Source organism: Mastomys coucha, unplaced genomic scaffold (assembly GCF_008632895.1).
Source record: "Mastomys coucha isolate ucsf_1 unplaced genomic scaffold, UCSF_Mcou_1 pScaffold14, whole genome shotgun sequence".
Classification (NCBI taxonomy): Eukaryota; Metazoa; Chordata; class Mammalia; order Rodentia; family Muridae; genus Mastomys; species Mastomys coucha.
In genome coordinates this window covers 71,669,319-71,687,632 of record NW_022196896.1, presented here as the reverse complement: position 1 = coordinate 71,687,632, position 18,314 = coordinate 71,669,319, and the positions used below count along the sequence as shown (strand labels likewise).

The 18,314-nt window shown below is 41.6% G+C and overlaps 1 protein-coding gene across 7 annotated transcripts in view; it reads left to right on the top strand.

The window, feature by feature from the left end:
* Positions 1–7,874: 7,874 nt before the first annotated feature.
* Uxs1 (UDP-glucuronate decarboxylase 1) overlaps positions 7,875–18,314 on the top strand; it is an 84,977-nt gene continuing 74,537 nt past the window's right edge. For 2 of the 7 annotated variants that reach the window (XM_031367364.1, XM_031367362.1), the window contains exon 1: positions 7,875–8,058. In XM_031367364.1, the coding sequence (XP_031223224.1) occupies positions 7,965–8,058 (94 nt within the window). In that variant the 5' untranslated portion in view covers positions 7,875–7,964. Of the gene's footprint in view, positions 8,059–8,508; positions 8,624–9,018; positions 9,206–10,584; positions 10,609–18,314 lie in introns of those variants that run through there. The other 5 variants (XM_031367365.1, XM_031367368.1, XM_031367369.1 and 2 more) reach the window with 5 other exon arrangements.

Below are 18,314 nucleotides of genomic sequence, written 5' to 3'. Positions count from 1 at the left end.
TAGACCAGGCTGGCCTCGAACTCAGAAATCCGCCTGCCTCTGCCTCCCAAGTGCTAGGATTAAAGGTGCATTTTATATGATACTTTTTTGTTTTTAAAAACAGATAAAAAGTGGGTTGAATATTAGCAAAGTTCAACCCAAAATGCTAACTGCTACAGTTGTCTTAGTCGCAAGCTCTCATTATTCCTAATGTTGTGAATTCTGAATGACGTGAAGTGCCCACAGTTTATCAGTGTATTTACTATTGTCACCTATTCTGCATAGGCTCTCTAAAAACACTAACACCGGTGGCAGAAATAGTAACTAATGTTTGTTTATTTAGTGTCTGTTAGGTGACAGCACCTGCACACTTTTACATATTCCACCCCTAATTTTGCAGTACTCCTGAAAGCTCTGTGCTATGTAGTCAGTGTTACAGATGAAGGCTCTAGGCTGCTGTCTAGCACGCCATCGGTCTGGGGCTCAGAGCTGGAATCTGACTCACTCAATACCAAATGCTAAATGCTGTGTTGTTTACTGCTTATCCTGTCTTGCGGTGGCTCACCATTCTAGGAGTAATAAACTGATGTTTGTCACATGAAATGTTAGTATAAATATCTAAAGAGGCACTGAGCGCATTTTCTTATGCCAGCATGAATTTAAACATCTCTCCACAGCCAAAGATGACACAAAGCTTTAGTAAAGAAAAAAATCCTTGCATGTTGTAGGCCACCACAAATGCAGTCAGGAGTTTCACACACCCTAGCCTCAGCGACATCCCTTAAGAAAAAAAAAAAAGACATTTGAGGACAAAGGAAGCATCTAATGTTGAACTTCTTGTGAAAGTACATGCAATTAATCAACCCAAACAGATAGGCATAAAATTTCACTCTGTAACGTTTTATAAAGGAAAGGAAGCTAATTAAGTACTGCCTGCAAGTCAGTACTGTGCTGAGCACTCGGGCTTCACCCATGATTCTTCTGCCTTCTCAGCTCTTCAAAGCCAACAGCTGCCTCCACTACACTAAATCACTCAAAGGAGTGTCCTAGCCAGGCAGTGGTGGCGTACGCCTTTAATCCCAGCACTTGGGAGGTAGAGACAGGTGGATTTCTGAGTTCGAGACCAGCATGGTCTACAGAGTGAGTTCCAGGACAGTTAGGGCTATACAGAGAAGCCCTGTATCAAAAAATGGGAAGAAAAAAAAAAAAGGAGTGTCCTTTGAGATTTCAACAGATACCTTAGAAAAGACCTTGGTAGACATTTTAATGTTACTTTATTTTTAAGATACACGTATGTTAATGCAGTGAAACAGTTAAGAAACTGACCGAGGTCAATTAACATTGCTGTTACTGAACTGCAGCTGTACAGGGCCCAGCTTCCCTATGACTTTATGGTGAGGGAAGACCTTTTATTTATTCTTGTAAATTATGCATAAGTTGATAGTTGAGTGACATTAAGTACATTCACCGTATTGTGGGATTATGACTCCCATCCATCACCAGTATTCTTGTACCGTTTCAAACTGAAATTCTATACCCAGTAAATACTAACTCTTCACTTCTCCCTCTCGCAGCCCTTGGCAACCACCATGCTACTTTCCGTTGCTACCAATTTGATGTCTCTAGGCTCCTTGTACAAATAAAATCACATAATATTTGCCTCTTGGTAATTGGGTTAATTATTTTTGTGTAAAATCCTTGGGTCATCTATGTTCTGGCATGTGCCACAGCTTTTAGTCTGAATTATGTTCCATTTGTATATAGTGTGTGCTCATGTATGTTTGCACCTATCTCTCGACCAAATGTTGACCTTGGGTATTGATCCTTAGGTAATATCCACCTTGTTTTTGAAGCCAGGTCTCTCACTTGAGATCAATAATTTAGGCTAGGCTGTCTTGACAATGAATCCCAGGGCTCCACCTATCTCCACCTCACCAGAGCTGGTATTACTGGCAGAACATTATATCTCTGATTGGGTTTTGGAGTTTTGTCATGTGTGTGTGTGTTTGTAAAAACAGCTTGGATCTATAGTAAACTTTTCAAACATGCTTTAATAAATATTTATTCTACAGAATAATGGGCTTTATTATAGTGTTTTCATTCATGTATGTAATATATTTTGACAATATTCCTCAACCCCCTTAATTTCTCTTGGACTTGCATTGAATCTGTAGATTGATTTTGGAAGTATGGCCATCCCATGAGCATGCAAGTTCTTTTCATCTTCTAGTGTCTTCTTTAATTACTTTCTTCAATATCTAAAGTTTTCATTATACAGGTCTTTCACTTCCTTGGTCAGGTTTAATTCAAGAGATTTTTTTGCTTGGATTTAAAATGTTATGAATGGGATTTTTCTGATTTTTTTCTGTATATTTTTCTTTGGTTTATAAGAAGGCTACTGACTTTTATATGTCATTTTTGTGTTCTGCCATTTTTTTTGAAAGTATTTATCCATTCTTTAGGTTTTCTGGTGGTCTTTAGAGTCTTTGATGTATAGAATTATATTATCTACAAATAGAGATATTTTGATTTTTCCCTTTCTATATTATATTCCTTTTATTTGCTTTATATTGTTCTAGCTAAGATTTTCAGTACCATCTTGAATAAGAGTCAGGAAAGTGGGAACCCTTCTTTTCTCCATTTAACATAATGTCAGTTATAGGCTTGCCATATATATTATTATGGTGAGATATGTTTCTTATATTCTGAGTTTCTTTGGGATGTTTGACATGATTGATATTGGTTTTGTCAATAGCCTTCCATGTCTATCAAGATGTCATATGGTTTCTATTCTATCAAAAACAAGAGATCATTTGGGAAATTTATAAAATTTATTGATTGACATTGAACTAGCACTACATCTCTGGAATAAACCAGCTTGATCATGATGAGTGATTTTATGATATATTAATGAATCGAGTTTTCTAAAGAAATTTTGCATATATATTTATATTGGAGATAGGTCAGTCATTTTTTTTTTTCATCTGGTTTTACTATCAGGCTAATACTAGCTTCATAAAGAGTTTGGTAATGTACCTTTACTTTGCTATTTAATAGAATAATTAGAGAAGCATTTGTGTTAGTATTTCATTGAAGGTCTGGTAATTTTTTAATTGGTAGGTATTTGGTTACTGCTTCACTTTTATTGCTTTCTACAAAGCTGCTCATTTTTTATACCTTAATGATTTACTTTTGCTAGGTCATATACATCTAGAAGTCTATGTATTTTATTTTAGAGTTTTCCAATTCATTGGAATATATGATTTTTAAGGTAAGACCTAGAAATTTTTCTGAATTTCATTAATAGCTCTCCTTACCCTCCAGTTTATTTACTTTGAGTCTTTTCATCTTCTCTCTCTCTCTCTCTCTCTCTCTCTCTCTCTCTCTCTCTCTCTCTTTCTCTCCCTCTCTCCCTCTCCCTCTCTTTGGTTTTTCGAGACAGGGTTTCTCTGTGTAGCCCTGGCTGTCCTGGAACTCACTCTGTAGACCAGGCTGGCCTTGAACTCAGAAATCTGCCTGCCTCTGCCTCTCAAGTGCTGGGATTAAAGGCATGCACCACCACTGCCCAGTTCTCTTTCTCTTTCTTTCTTCCTTTCTTTTGGTTTGTTTGGCTAAGGGCTTGTCTATTTTCATCACCTTTTTAAAGTACTGACTTTCTTTTTCACAGAATATTTGTGTTGCTTTCCTGTTGGCATTCTTGTTTGCATTTAATCATTTCTGCCCTGATCTTGGCAGTGTCTTCCATATACTTATTTGGAGTTTGGTGTTTTCTTTTTTTTGCAGCATCATTAAGTTATTTCTTTGAGAAATCTATTTGTTTCTAATGTAGACACTTAGAGACACAAACCCTGGGTGCAATCTTTTATTGTAGTCTATAGATTTGGGGTTGTTATGTTTTTTTTTTTTTCATTTTCATCTGGTTCCAGGAGTATTTAAAATTTCTTCTTGGATTCTCCAAAGACGCCTTCACTTTTCATTAGTGTGTTGTTTAATCTCCATGAGTTTGTATAGGTTCTAAAGTTCCCTTGCTGTTCAGTGGTAGCCTTGTTCCATTGTGAAAAGATCGAATACAAGGGATTATTTCAATGTTCCTATGTTTGTTAAGGCTCACTCCATTTACTAATAAGTGCTCCATTTAAAAGAATGTTCTATGGACTGCTGATGAAAGTCTACAGTGTTTGGAAATAATACTCTGTAGATGTCTGTTAAATCTGTTTACTCTACGATGTCTGTTAATGTAAATGTCTTTTTTTTTTTTTTTTTGAGGTGGGAAGATCTGTTACCTGAGGAATGTGTGGACATTGATGCCACTTTACTACTATGTGGGGTTAATCTGTGACTTCACATCCAGAGGTATGTGCTTTATAAAATTGGTTGCCTCTGTGTTTGAGACATATATGTTTAATGTGATCCTGTTGGATTGTTTTCTTAACGAGGATGAAGTGGCTTCCATTACTGTTTTTCATTAATGTTGGTTTGAGTCTCCTTTGCCAGATAATAGGACAGGAACATCAGCTTCTTTTCTTGTCCAATTTGATTGACATTTTTCTCATCCTGTCTTTCACGGTGAGGTGCATTTCTCAGAGGCAACACATGGATAATTCTTGCTTTTTGACACAATGTATTAGTCTGTGTCTTTAAGGAAGTGACACTATTAATATTCAGAGTTTTAATTCAAAGGTGTGTACTAATTCTTGTTACGTTGTAGTGGTCTTATTTGTCCTTCCTTTCTTGCTTATCTTTTACTCTAGCATAGGTTTTTGTTTGTTTCCTTGCTTTCTTTAAGACAGGGTCTCACAATACCGCCCTGGCTGGCCTGGAGCCTGCTATGAAGATTAGGCTACCCTTGAACTCTAGGAGATCCTTCTGCCTCTGAATCTTGAATGTTGGAATTAAAGGTGTGACTACCACCTTTTTAATGTGGTTCCATGAATGAGTTTGCTTTTTCCTTTAGTCTGAATGATTCCTTCCAGTATCTTCTTTAGAGTGGTCATAAATTCCCTTTGTCTGTCTTATCATGGAAAGCTTTTATTTTTCCTTCCATTGTGACAGCTTTACTGGATACAGTATTGTGGTTTGGAGATGTTATCTTTCAGAACGTGAAACACATCATTCCAAGTCCTCCTGGCTTTTAAAGTATGCTTGACTAATCTGCTGTTCTTCTGATATGCCCTCCTTTATATATGAATTGATATTTCTTTCTTCCTGCTTTCAATACAATTTCTCCATTCTGCATATTTAGTGTTCTCGTTATAATATGATGGAGGAGTGGTCTTTTGGTCTCTGGCGTTCTGCACAATGCATCCTGTATCTGACATCTCTTTTTTTCTGGAGAAATCATGATTTTTTTTGAAAGTGGTTTCTATGGTTTTAAAATGAGATCTTTCTATTTCTTTTATGTCTATAAGTCATGGACTTTGTCATGGATTGCTGGCACAGTTTAACAAACGAGTTAGAATGTAGAGGGTGCTCTTCCCCCTTTTTTCTCCAAGAATTTTCCCAGTTTTGGAGGGGCAACACAGATGGCTCACCTATGGCTGAGCTCTCAGTGGCCACTTACTCTTAGCATTTTTGACCATTTGGAAGACTCTGCATTACTGCTCCATGGTCACGATGCCTGGTGCTTTTGTCCCTACATGGGTTCTTGGATTGAAGTAAGGGCCTCAGGCTTGTACAGCAGATACGTTTACTGCCTGAGTTCTCTCTCCAACCCATCCATTATATACTTATGTTGCATTTTTTTCAATGCTTGAGGATCATGTAGGGGATGCTATTTTATCTTAGTATTATTTATATATGCTATTGAAAAGATGTCCTTTGAAGTTCCCCATTTTCATCACAAGTTTCCCTCAAGGCCAACTTTGATTCAGGAATAGCTTCTTGTAGCATGTAAATCCAGGAAGACCTTGTGTCATAAGCTGTATAGTTATATGGTGATTCCCTCTCTCCATTTGACTCAGTTCAGTACCATCTCCTTCCCTTGTCTAGTCTATGCCCTTAACTGTTTGTCTTTGTCATTGGAGACAAATGGAAAAGAACACAAGGAGAGAGACTACTTTATGTAGGTTTTTCATGTTTTCGTAGCTTTTGGAGAAGCCTTAGTAATCATAACCCAGTTGTACTCCAGAAAACCCTATCAGAGCAAATCTAACTACCCAGTTCCACAGCCCCTAGTGCACAGGGAATGAAATTCTGCTTTTGTCTTTGTTTTTCCTGTTTTTTCTTTTTCCTTTACATGGCATCATTCAACTCCATTTCCTTTCCTGGATGCACTTAAGATATATACCATATATCTGCATAATGTCACAGATAATAGAGTATGTATTTATTATGACAATTTCCCAACAGATGGATGGATATAAGGTATCTTAAGGAAAGAGGCCTTTTCTGATTCTAATACCCTAAGGCCTAGTAGAACATGTGTTTCTGAAAACTCTTTGTATGCATCCCCTTAGGATATACAGTTTGACTGGTACATTGTGGTACTGACTAATTCAGTCTAAAATCAACTGATTAACTCACCATTTCCTATCACTATTGCTCAAAGCAAAGTTTTATGGGTCACTTTTAGGAACCTCTGGGTTCTACACTATTGTAGTTACTTTGGAAAAGAAAGAGTTTGCCTATTTGATAGGATGCAGAGCTTTTGCTATAAATTATTCTTTCAATTGATAGTTAATTTTTTTTTTTTTTCCGAGACAGGGTTTCTATGTGTAGCCTTGGCTGTCCTTGAACTCCCTCTGTAGACCAGGCTGGCCTCGAACTCAGAAATCTGCCTGCCTCTGCCTCCCAAGTGCTGGGATTAAAGGCGTGTGCCACCACTGCCCAGCTAGTTTTTGGTTCTTAAAACTTACCAGAAAATTCCTGAGCTGGAAATGACTGACAGATGGAGACATGAAAATCCAGAGTCCCAGTCTCCTGTCTATGTTCTTCCCTCCTGAGCCATGCAGACACCCCAACATCACATACAAGTACACAGTCTGAAGATGGCAGCTCTTTCTTCATAGATATTCAAGAAGTCCTCACTTTTCAATCTTCTATCAGGGTTGTTATGAATGTGACTCTCTCTGCCAACACTGAGCCTCATTAATATTCAAACATCTGAGAGAAAAAGTACCTCAGACGTCACTGAGCTATGCCTAAGGAGAAGCCATCCCCAGATTATGACAGAAGAGTCTTATTTAAACATTCTATCTTCCTTTGGAGAACTATGATCAGGCAAAATGTCTGTTGTCTGAAATTATTTCCATACACTTTGTACCAGAAATGATGCCTGTTCATTTCTGCTGTTCCCACTGCAGTGTGGTTTGCCCTAAATTCCAGCGATTAGCAATCTCTTCGTGATAATATGTGTTCTATCTTCAAAAGAAAGAAAATGCATTCGACCCTAAGAGAAGTGTTGTCGATTCACTGGCGTGTTTTGGGACTTAACACTTTCCTGCCTTGCAAAAAGAGCAGTTAAGAGGGCCAGGCAACTTCTTAAGCCTCGCATTCATAGAAACGCAACTGTTCACTGTCAAGACACACCAATAACAGCAAACCAGTTCTCCAGCTCCAACGGCGCGAGTCCACAGCCCCGCCCTCCGCGTAGGACTAGGGACGCGCAAGCGCCCTGCAAGTTGCCGGCGGACCTCCGTGATCCGTGCTAAGCGTCTAACGCTTCCCGAACAGCAAAAGCTGGCAAGCACACGGAGCTGCGCATGCGCGCCCCGCGCCAGCCTCAGCGCTCAACCTTCCCTTGTTGATTGACACCACCCTGAAAACCCAGGCATCACACTGCGCTTGCGGGAAAAGGAGGAGGGGGGCGGGGCGCAGCTGTGGGCGGAGCCGGAGGCCGGACCCAGCCCCGCGAGCGCACTGGTTTAGCCGGCAGGAAGCCGGGCGCGCGGGGGTGGGGCTGGTGCACGGGGGCGGGGCTCGGGCCGCCGCGCATTGTGCTGCGGCTGGCCGGCGCGGCAGGCCGCGGACCCGCGCGGTTCCCGGGCATGGTGAGCAAGGGGCTGCTGCGCCTTGTCTCTTCGGTCAACCGCAGGAGGATGAAGCTTCTGCTGGGCATCGCGCTGATCGCCTACGCCGCCTGTGAGTGCGTGCACGGTGGGCGGGAGCCCATTCATTCCCGCGCGGCGGAGAGCGGGCGCCGCGGCCGAGCGTCAGCCTGTTCAGGGCCGGGAACCGGTTCACCGCGTCCACGAGGCTGAACCTGTGCTGTGGAGCCAGCCGCTGGCCGCTTTGCTTGCCGCCCGCTTCCGCGTAGGCCCGGCGTTGGACCGGTGGCCGGTGGTGGGGCCTTTACCCGGGACGCGGTGGTCGCATTCCCCGAGCTGTAGACACTGCGGACTCGGCCAACCTCGCTGCGCCTGCCCGCTCACGCTGACCTGAGCGGCTATGCTGTTCACAGCATCCAGGGTTAGGGTTAGGGTGAACCTGGAGAGTGCGGCGTGGGGACGTCCTTGGGGACGGTGCCGGTTAAGTAGGATAAAAATACTATAGCCATTGGCAGGGTCTCTGCTCCGAATGTTTGCTCCGCAGGAAAATTACTCAGCAGCCGAGTGTTGCCATTCTCCGTGGATGCCCCGTGTGGCCATGCTCTGGATATCCTGTCGCACACTCCCCGCTGCCCGCCCCCGCCTCCCCGCGCCACCAGGTACTCCTCCAGCGTGTCGCGGAAGGAGGCACAGCATAGGGGGCGGGCGGGGAGGGTGTCATTGGATCTTTACCCTGGCTATCTTGAGGGGCCCTCAGCTTCTCAGAGGAGGCAAAGTACAGTTTTTTGGTTTTTGTTTGTTTGTTTGTTTTTGTTTTTTGAGCTGGGCAACTGGGATATAACAGCTATTAATACTTTACCAAGTACCAAAATTGGGCTAAAAATAGCTCTCAGAGTGTGCTCCTTCTGAATCCCGGCCACCCAGGCAAACATACCGAAATGAAAACTGCTAAGTGATTGAGTTTCCAGGGTCTGATTCCCAGGTGAGTAGGTACTTCGGAAAGTGAGTTCAGCTGATGGGATGAAGGGGTTATGCAGACTGTCTGCTTCAACTCAGCTGTTAGAGGAAGAGGAGGAGGAGGAGCCAGGAAGCTCTAGAAAGGCTTCTGGTTGCTAGGAGAAGTTCTAGATCTGGGTGACTTGGTAGATTTGATTGGTTTTTGCAAGGAAAGAAGAATTAGCTTCAAGTGTGATCTATATTGAAAAAGATGACGACTCAAGAAAAAGACGCCTTACAGCTGAGTAATTATTACTGTTTTATTAGTAATGCCTAAGCTAGCGGAGTGCTTAACTGTATGTATAGGTATGATTCTTATCCTGCCAGGGGTAATACAAGTAAATATGAATATTAATATTATTTTCTGGGTGAGAAAATTAAGAACATGAGAGATTAGCACCTTTATCAATCTTAGAGAGCCAAGATTCATTTCAGCCCAAAAGGCAGTGATCTAGGTCTAGAAGTCAGGTCTCTGGATAGCAGTTTCAGGGCTGATTTAGTTAGGGAGACATACTGAGGTGAGACATAAGTGTTTAGAATTGATAAATAGGGAATTTATGAAGCTGTAGCAAGAGTTTTAAACCAGTCATTCATTTGACCCGCGTATTTCACTCAGTCTTTTTTAACATCGTCAGTTGTTGACAGTGGTAGCAAGGCACAGCATGGAGTGCAGAAACATCAGGGTTTTGCCATGATGGTACAGAACATAGACCCAGTAGTTCAGCACACTCTTGAGTGCATCAGAATCATCCAGTGGGGTTTTAAAACACTTTGTTCTGTGTTCAGCAGGTCTGGGATGTGACTTGATAATTTCCATTTTTAATAGCTTAGTTTAGCGAGTGAGTAATTTCTTGTGTGCTTGTCTTTTATTTTGTTTGTTTCACCCTGTAGTCTGGGGTGGCTTCAGATTCTCAGCAACCCAGAAGTCCTTCTGGGGGAGACAGTGCTTTGAGAACCATTTGCTTGGAAAGAGAATGTCATGAACCTAGTACTCGTGTAAAAAAAGGTTAAGTTTACAAAATGATGTGATGAGAGGGGATGGGTTAGGAATCAGGCATGTTGGGTTCCCTGAGAAGCCAGGATGTTTGCTGAGAATGAAGGATACGTAGGGGTTAACAGGAGAGAATGCTCTCTAGAAAGAGCAGCACTGGCAGAGGTCCTTTGGCACCGAAGACCAAATAGTAGTCTAGTAATGCATGGAAGAGCAGTGTTCTGGGAGTGTCAAATCGCAGCACAACAATGAGGCTACCCAGGTAGGCAAAGACTAGATAGAGCAGGCGGCTCAGAGAATGGGCGCTGAGTATACTGTGAGGATTTAAAGGTGGTTGGAGACAGTATTAATCATGGTAGCAGTAAGTGGTCGCGGTAAGTCTGCCTTGCTTTGCCATGAAAATGTTACAGAGCTGCTGATTGGTCATAACAGGATGCTGGAAAAGTAGTCTGGTGGCCCCTGGGATTTCTTTTTAAATAAAATACCTTTTATTATTTGACAATTTCACATGTAAACAATGTTTCATGTACACCCCCACCTCACCGTTTCCTCTCCTCTAGATACCCCCAACCCCCTTCTGTTTTGTTGTTAGTAACCCACTGAGGTCAGTTATTGCTGCCTGGCCAACGCTGACCCATCTTGTTGACTTGATCTTCCGTAGGTAACTGCAGCTGCAGTGAGTTCATGGTTACAGTGCTTGTGGTGTTTCCTAAAGGCAGTATTTCACAGCACTTCTCCCCATCCTTCAGCCCTTTGGTTTGTTCTTTCCTCCTGTTCTCTAAGATATTGCCTGATGTTGGGGGAGGGGTGATCTAGCCTTGTTTAGAACTGAGCACTTGGAGGGACTGATTGTCAGCACTGTGATCAGATCTCTTAACTGCAGAGAGTAGCTACTCTGGCCAAGGTCGAGGGCAGCACTAGCCTGTGGGTCTGAGCATACATACTTAGAAGCAGTGGGACAACGTGACTTCTTAGCAGAGCAGAACCACACACAGTATTAGGTTTGGCCCTGGACCCCGCTTCTGAGCCATGGCCTTTTAACCAAGTTTATAGCACTAGGTCTGAATCCAATCTTGTGGGGCAGGCTTCAAACCAATCCAGGGCAGTTGGGTTCCCCTCTATAAGTTTGTGACTTTGCAGCCCTGGCACATCTTCATGGAAGGTTGGTATTATAGCAGTAGGGTTGCTTGCAAAGATCCCATCCAGGACATATCTCCCCTAGGAGCCTGTGTAACACCCTTTGCCACCATGAAATGTGGCAAAACAGGGAGGATGATTTCATGTCATTTCCAGCTTGATTGTCCTGCAGCCAGAGTGTGTTGTCTTTAGCAGTGAGGTTTTAGCATCTAGTTCTGGTATGCCTGTGTTTTTTTTGTTTTTTTGTTTTTTGTTTTTTTTTTCTCGAGACAGGGTTTCTCTGTATAGTCCTGGCTGTCCAGAACTCACTCTGTAGACCAGGCTGGCCTGGAACTCAGAAATCCTCCTGCCTCTGCCACCTAGCCATGCCTGTGGTTTTCTAATCTCTGTTTCTCCTTACTAACAATCCTATCTTCCTGTTATAATAACAGTAACAATATACAAATGTGTAACAATATACAAATGTGTAACAATATACAAATACTCCCAATTATAACACCTTCACCTGTCTATAATTTTTTTTCCTTCCAGCAGAGCTCAAGTTGTTTGAGTCTTCTTTCACCACCCTTTGCTCTTGCTGTAGTAGACTTGCTGTCCTTGCTGTCTGTGCCAGGGTAGTTAGTATATGTCACCTTAGGCTGACTTAACATTGCACTTGAATTCCTTTTCCTAGCCTTTGCATCAGGCCATGTAGTACTTAAGGCAGTGCACATTGAAAGAGCCCAGTAACTCCCTAAGGGAATGAATTGAAATTCACTGCAACCTTCCATGTAGTTGGCACAGGTACAAAGTGCTTACCCATAGTGCTTTTGGTTTTCAGCCTGGATAGAACTGAAAAAGATCTGGTGAGTTTTTGCAAGGCTTGTAGTCAGATAACCTCTGCAAGGTGTGCTAGTCAACAGCCCCCTCTCCTACCATCCTTCCTGCACTTAGCAGTAGATACCCTACTTCTGGCTCATCATTTTTATGGTTTTGGTCTTATTATACTTCTGAATTTTATGCTTCTTGATTGTTGGAGATGGAGGTGAAATTCATGACTTCATTCTTTGGAAAGTGATTGGGTGTTTGCTTGCTTTCTTTTCCCTCCACCACACACTTGCTCACCCTCTCCCCATGTCCACACAGTATATTTGAGATCATCTGGTGTTCGTGTGTGTGTGACTAAATGCTACTGGAGGAGAGCCGTGTCCTGTGTTTTAGTTCTTGGCTATCTCTCCTGCCCCCTTTTAAATGTACTTTCTCTCTCCGTGTTATGACTGATTTTACTCCCCCCACCCCAGTTGTTTTTGTCTAGACTGTAAGTATTAGGGCATCCTTGTGTTTGCACCTTCCAGAAGTATGGCTGGGAATAGGCTGCCAGTCTCAGTGTTCCCATCTGCTTGGCTCTGCCTCTAATCAGGTACTTTGACATTTTATCTACAGTTCCTTTTTTTGCTTTATAAATTTAGAGACTGAGTGAAGGTAGAATTCCAGAAAAGCATTTATTTTTTTCTCCAGGATTTCCTATTTCTTCTCAGCTTCTAGTATTGTTTGAGAAGTGTGAAGCTAGTTCTAGTGTTTCTGGAAAATGTCAAGGTCTGTCTTATGCCCATGGTAGGCACTGTTTCCAATCTACTTCTCTTCTCTGATAGCACTTTCTTTCTCTCTGCTTGATGGCTTTGAGTAGTGGCCATGTCCACAGCTTGCCAGGGACAAGGCAGGCATACTGATCCTCACCTTTGGGCCAGTGTTCTGATGTGAAAGTAAGCTAAGTTTTTCCTGTGGGTTTCTCTTCATCTGGTTTGGCAATTAGCTATGGTTAAGGTGATGGAGCAATTCAATTCTGCTCATCTTGTCTTTGAGGCTGACTTCTCACTCATGTGCTAGACTGGTTGGCCAACAAGTCCATGGATCCTTCTGTTTGTCCCTCCCTAGTGTTGGGATTATATAGACTTGTACTGCCATGCAAGCTCTTTTACTTAGGTTCTGGGAATTCAAATTCAGATTCTTCATGTTTGTGTGGCAAGCACTTTATCCTTTGATCCATCTCCACAGTCTGTTTTTATTTGTTAAATATAGGATCCAATAAAGATGTATGTGCTGCATTTCATTTGGTTGCTATATCTCATAGATTTCTGGAATAATTTTACACACACACACACACACACACACACACACACACGCACCAGTGTTTCTTTTGACATATGCCATTTCTGAAATTTAAAGCCCACATCAGTTGTCCTATACAACACTCCAATTTTGTATATATCTGATTGCTTTATTGTTAGTAAATTTGGCTCTACATTCTATTATGGACTGAGGATATAGCTCAGTGACATAGTGGTTGTCTAGCACCAAAAACAATTTTCCTAATTAATGCATGCTAACTGATATTAATCAGAGGACAAGTAATGTTGAGTTGGTTGTTCTGTTGATGATCCAAACCTAAAGGCCTGGAAGGGCTAGCATTCACATTGCTTCACTTACATGTGCATGTCCCAAACATAACTTGAGGCTGCAAGTATCTGTCCTGCCTGGTCTACTATTTATATGGGAGGTTTGCAGGTGGTGATTTTCTAATTTAGTTAATCCTTCTGCACTTAATTGTTACTCATTACTGGAATGAATTTTGTGTCCTTCCCTTTTCTCTCACTCTGTTTTAGTTTCTAGTAGGTGACTGCTGTTGCCAAAATTAGTTGGTTTTAGAGCAAGAGAAATGTATTCTGCCATCTTCTTAAGATGGGTGAGGGTAATAAAAAGATGTGTGAGGATTTGTGGAGGCTACCCCTTTTTATTGATGTGTCGTAGTCCTCTGAACAGTGCTCTATTTTTCTGGACCAGTATCCTAGCAGAGAGGGTAGGGTTCCAAATGCTGCTTCAGTTGATAGATTTCTGTACAGGCTCCCACCAGATTTGTGAGACGTGCCCTAACCTCAAGGACGTATTTGTATTTTTTTTTTTTTACATGCAAGTATGAAAATGGGAATCGTAGTTTCCTTTTGTGGGTTTTTAGATTCACTGATAAAAGTACTTAAAATAGACTCAAAAAGAAGTTCAAGGACCATTTTATTAGAGAGAGGGAAACAACAGGGCAGGCAAGCTATAAATCCCCACAGTTACTGGGAAGAGGGGGATAGAAAAGAGGAGAAGAGAAAGTCAGGGAAGTAGGTAGTGGAGGGCTGTACATAACTGCACTGCGGTGGTGGGGGGCTGTACATAACTGCACTGCGGTGGTGGGGGGCTGTACATAACTGCACTGCAGTGCTGGAGGGCTGTACATAACTGCACTGCGGTGGTGGGGTTTCTTTAGAGAAAGCGTGAACAGTATCTTCAGTTGCTTAGGATTTGGGCCAGTATCTGGAAATAGAGAAGAGGAGAAAGAAGTTACAGTTTATGAGTTAGACTGTAGAAAGTAGGCAGGCTTAGTAATGAAGCAACTTGAGGAAGAGTGAGGAGGCAGAGGCAGATTCTTCATAGGTAATAAAAAGGCCCAGAATGTCCTGGCTTTGACCAGTATCCAGAAATCAGAGAGGGAAAACAGGTTACACTTGAGTTGGAACTCCAACAAGCTGGCTGGTTAGGGGGCTTAGCAGTAAGGTTGCATAAGCACCTGCATGGAGGGAAGGACTCTGGAATGTACGTACGTACATCTCACTAAAGGGTTAATTATTGTTGTTACTTTTCACGAAGGGTGAAGGGGTGGTCTTCTGGGCAGGTGATTGACAGGCCTATTTGAATTAACTCTTAAGAAATCGAGCAACAGTGTTTTTGTAATGTATAATTTGGAGGAAGTTTGGAAGGACAAGTCTCTACATAGAGTGAGAGATGGGGCTTAAACTTTCTTCTATAGGCTTCCAGGATTGTTATGCCAGTGCTGCCTAGCTAGCTAGCTACCTTTGGTGGTTTGAATGGGAATGGCTCCCATGTAGATGGTGAAATTGTTTTGGGGAAGGATTAGGAGGTGTGGCCTTGTTGGACTGGTGGTGAGCTTTCAGGTTTCAAAAGCTCAAGCCATTCCCATTTTTTTGCTCTTTCTTCCACTTGTGGATCAGATGTAAGCACTCAACAGCTACTGCTTCAGTGACATGCTTGCCTGGCTGCTGCTGTGCTCCCTACCATGATGGTTGTGGACTCATCCTTTGAAACTATAAGGTTACAATTAAATGATTCCTTTTATAAGCTGCCTTGGTCATGTTTTTTCACAGCAATAGAACAGTAATTAAGACACCACTTAACATTATTCCTCATAGTTTTAATCTGTACTTTTCTTTTTAAAGATTTATTTATCTTACTTATATGAGTACAGTGTAACTGTCTTCAGACACACCAGAAGAGGGCATCAGATCCCATTGCAGATGGTTGTGAGCCATGGCTGCTGGGAATTGAACTCAGGACCTCTAGAAGAGGAGTCAGTGCTCATAACCTGTGAGCCATCTCTCTAGCTAATCTGTACTTTTCTTGTTTCAGATGTTTGAAATCTGTTGATATGCCTTTTTTGTTGAGTTTGTAATACACTTTTCTCTCATTTATTAGAAGTGTCTATTGGGGTCTTAGCTGCCCTTTGGGTTGTAAATGACAGTGTCTCAATCTTGGTGTGATAGAATACAAGGATATATTTGTTTTTCTTCTGGGTTCTTGACACAGTTGTCCTAAATCCTTGGAATATTCTGAGTGACAGGAATGTTTTCTGCCCCTTTTTAACATACTCAAGTTTATGCTGGTTTAGTCTGGGATCCAAGTTCCCCCAAACATGCTGGTCATAAGAAAGACTGCCATTGAACTAGAAGTTTCAGCCCCACTGAACTTGGTAGAGTAAGATTTGAGTTTCTTGGTTGGGTTGGTGAAGCTGCCCAGAAGGCATTGGAGAGGTCATGGATGCTATACAGTTCTTTTAACCTTGGCTTATGCTCTGCTTCATTTGACTTTCTGGTTATATGCTTTATAAACAAACAGACAAACTATTAATTATAAACAGAGTGCTCTTGGAGTTCTGTAGCTACTCTTACACTGGGGGAGGGGTTGCAGGAACTCCTGGTTTGCAGTTGGTCTGATGTACAGGAAGCCTCAGATCACAGAAGGTTTTTCAGATGAGAACAGCTCCATAATCTAAAGCCCTTTGCCTATGAGGTCCTGGTGGCAGAATAAATTCTTTGGCTGGGAATCCAGGTTGGCATTTAGAGAGTTGGTGGGTGGTTTCCTGGAGTGGAAAAAGCCCACACATTTGATATCAGAAGCGGGGTTTTATCAGTAGTTTCCTGTTTCTCATGTCATTCTTTAGGACTTGGTTAAGATAGAGTGCCAAGTGCCTCAGAGAAATAGACCAACCAGAGGAACAGGGCATTCTCAGTACAAGGGCAACATTCAGATGATGGACAGCATTTGGATATAGGAGTTGAAGGTAAAGGGGAACCCAAGCAAGAGCTACAGGAGGCAGAGCATGAGGTGTCTGAGTTCTGGGGCCAACAAAGGTAGCACACGGAAGATCAGTGGACTTGCTGTAGAACCTCATATTGGCCTCTCTGCCTTAAATGTTTTTTCTTGTGGGTGCTGCTGGTAGTGGTAGACCTACTGGAGGGTTTTAGCCCTGGCACTACAGGCTATAGCTGTAGACTGACCATGGTCTGGAATTCAGAGGAGAAAGTGGAGCCCTGCGAAGTGATTGGATGTCTCATGAATGTTAATTTCCCAGAGAGCTGGTTTGCAAATCCACCATGGGACATGCTATCTGTGATCTATGACTCTCATAAGACAAAAGCCTGTTTATCCTCATGGTTCCTAGCCTCTGACCTGTATGAAACACACTTAAGTTGTTTATAAAGTCATGAAGTGTGTGGAACTTATCACAGCTGCCTGAGCTGACTCACAAATCCAGGAAAGTTTGTTGTGAAGTCACAGGGCTCTCATGAATAAGCTTCTAGTTATTGAGACAAGTTACCAGATTATCTGTGTGCACTGAGCACACCTTTGCCTTTTAAAACATGTCTTTATATTCTGCAAATGTGATAGGGTTTTTTTGCTTTTCTTTCTTTCTTTCTTCTTCCCTTTCTTTCTTTCTTTCTTTCTTTCTTTCTTTCTTTCTTTCTTTCTTTCTTTCTTTCTTTCTTTCTTTTTTTTGTTTTTTTCGAGACAGGGTTTCTCTGTGTAGCCCTGGCTGTCCTGGAACTCACTCTGTAGACCAGGCTGGCCTCGAACTCAGAAATCTGCCTGCCTCTGCCTCCCAAGTGCTGGGATTAAAGGTGTGCGCCACCACTGGGAGTCAAATGTGATAGTTTTAAGAACACCTGAGAGAGTAGACTTGAGTGTCAAGGGAAGGAAAGAGCAGTCTTTTAGGACTTTCTTTTTGGAAAATGATTTCATTTGTCCTTCAGGAAATTCTAACTTTAGACAACCCTTGCTATTTCCCTTAAAAAAATGAAATGTCTATGTTCTATGTTTTCCAGGGATAAATAAATACTTAAAACCTATTGTGTAGAAAAGGCCAGTGTGTTTAAAGAACTGAAGGCTTTTTATTGATGAGTAACATGGAAACAAAGGCTGTGCTGGGGTAGGTTTCACATGAAGGGACTTGCAGGCCAGAAGGGCAGCTGAGGCTCTGCTCAGGTTGACTTTCAGATTCATTGACCAGTTTCTTTCTTTTTTTGTAAGTTTTATTGCATTATAATGAGAAAAGTTACATGATTTCAATTTATCTGAATTTGTTAACATTTAAAAATATATTTTAAGTAAATAGAAATAAATCACATTCTTGTTTTCCTTTTGTACCGCAACTCCTCCCAGAGACCCCCTTTCAATACCTACAATATCTTTGTCATATTCTTTAAAATTTATAAAATATTATAACAATAAAAATGGGTATTATAAAAGTTGTTTGATATAAAACAACAATCAATTTAACAGTCTTACGTAGATGCTTGTCTGCAGCAATACTGAAAATACATGTTTTTCTCAATATAAATTTTAAATAACTCCAAATGTATTAACTGTATTATTCAAAATAATACATCGCTACTAATATTTTCTTAAATGAACTTAAATATATAAAGTGTTTTTGTTTGTTTGTTTTATATTTAGTAGAGCTTAATATCTTGGCTCTTACTGTGGTAACTTGATACAAGAGTTACAAACGTCAAGCAAAGCAGTCTTACTCTTTGTTGTTCTCTTATAAACCCCCTCCCAATATAATTGTCTACATTTCTTTTGGGTATATAAATACTTTTAAAATATGTAAGCTGTTCTGAAAACCATAG